This window comes from Penaeus monodon, chromosome 32 (assembly GCF_015228065.2).
Source record: "Penaeus monodon isolate SGIC_2016 chromosome 32, NSTDA_Pmon_1, whole genome shotgun sequence".
Taxonomy (NCBI): Eukaryota; Metazoa; Arthropoda; class Malacostraca; order Decapoda; family Penaeidae; genus Penaeus; species Penaeus monodon.
Window position 1 is genome coordinate 19,419,795 of NC_051417.1, and position 1,656 is coordinate 19,421,450.

At 40.8% G+C, this 1,656-nt stretch overlaps 1 protein-coding gene across 1 annotated transcript in view; it reads right to left on the bottom strand.

Annotated features, from left to right (window-relative positions):
• Positions 1 to 1,233: 1,233 nt before the first annotated feature.
• LOC119593711 (probable G-protein coupled receptor No18) overlaps positions 1,234 to 1,656 on the bottom strand; it is a gene marked incomplete at both ends in the record, with an annotated part of 1,077 nt that continues 654 nt past the window's right edge. The window contains 1 exon segment of the mRNA XM_037942681.1: positions 1,234 to 1,656. Within this exon segment, the coding sequence (XP_037798609.1) occupies positions 1,234 to 1,656 (423 nt within the window).

A 1,656-nucleotide genomic window follows, 5' to 3' on the forward strand; every position in this document is an offset into this window, starting at 1 on the left:
CCAGTAACATCGTTGTTAGACAGATATCACAACAGCTCTCAATATCTAATTCTTCAAATAACGAGAAACCGAAGAAAGTATTCACTCTCTATTACAACAATAAAGCTGCCGAAGTTCACATCTTGTGATAAGATATCTTAATGTGCTAAAACCTTAAGAGTCATTAGTATCACAAGACGGCAGGCTCTTCAATATGTATAAATCTCCCACTATCGGAGATATATACCAGTCTAATGCAATATTACTCTAAAAGTAATGAAACAATTTTCTTTTGGAAGAACCTACAGATCGTGGCTTTCGAGACGCCAGATTGATACCCCCCAGGCTTTCACAAAATACAGACTATGTGGACACCAAGTCGTTTTATGTCATACCGAGCACACCCTTTTACACAGACACCTGTGACTGACAATGGCCATATCGAAAGAGTTTTTTGGACACCTGATGACTTGGATAGACATCTTATTTTTATACTAAGGAATGGTTTACGACAGTAGGCTCTTTAGTTTAACTTTCAGACGTAAGTTATAGATATTTGTCATAAACACGGATATATACACACTTACTAACATTTTAATTTGGGGATGAGGGACATTTGCATTACATATATGCATTACACTACTGTTAAGTTTACACTCTCACCGTAAGAGAGACTCTAGTGTTTAGTATCATCATTATTCTACACTGATTTAAAATACATGTGGTCTGACCATAAATTTTCAAATATATGATCTTTATAAAAGAATATACACACACCTTTGAATGAGCATTCAGGGATATTGCTTTACTGACAGTATAGATATGATATATTTTCTTATACTTTTCTTATCAATTTGATTTGTCTTTTTTCGTTAAACCTCATCTTTGTTTCGTGGACCAGGACTTTCTCGTGATGTCAGTAAGGCATAAAACAATATATCTTCAACACACGTGAGCGTTAACATATAATATCGAGGGATCAAATCTTTGGCATAACTTCATATACATTTGGATTGGCACGATGCACGCATGAACCTGATGGTTTCAGTTTTTTGATATCTGTTTTTAAGATATCTAGGAGTTATGTATTCGTAAAGGATCACAACAATATCACATTTTTTTTATTTTGTCTCCTCTCAGTATGTATCTCATGTAGTCAAACAAAAACAACTACATAACGTAAACAACATCAATTTCATAGTCTTTTAAACATAATATTTTAATGAGATTACAGAGCTGTGGTGTTGGGGCACCTCAGGATCTTGGCGAAGGCCCTCCTGAAGTCCAGGTTGAAGATGGTGTAGATGACGGGGTTGAGGGACGAGTTGATGTAGCCGAGCCACACGATGAAGTTGATGAGCTTGTCGTTGGGCACCGGGCACGTCGGGCAGAAGGGCAGGATCACGTACATCAGGAAGAAGGGCAGCCAGCACACCACGAACGAGCCCATGATGATGCCCAGCGTCCGGGCGGCGCGACGCTCCTTCGACAGCGAGATCTTCTGCTTCTCCTCGATGAACTGGTGGATTTGGCTGCCGTTCTTCGGGTTGACTCTGACAATAACGTCTGCGCCTTTCTTCTCGTCGAGTGGGGAGGCCTCGTCCTTCGGGTTGCTCAAGTCCGAGGTTTCTGCAATGGGAGGCGGGGCGAGGGTTGGCGTCGCTGGGGAGGCTTGGC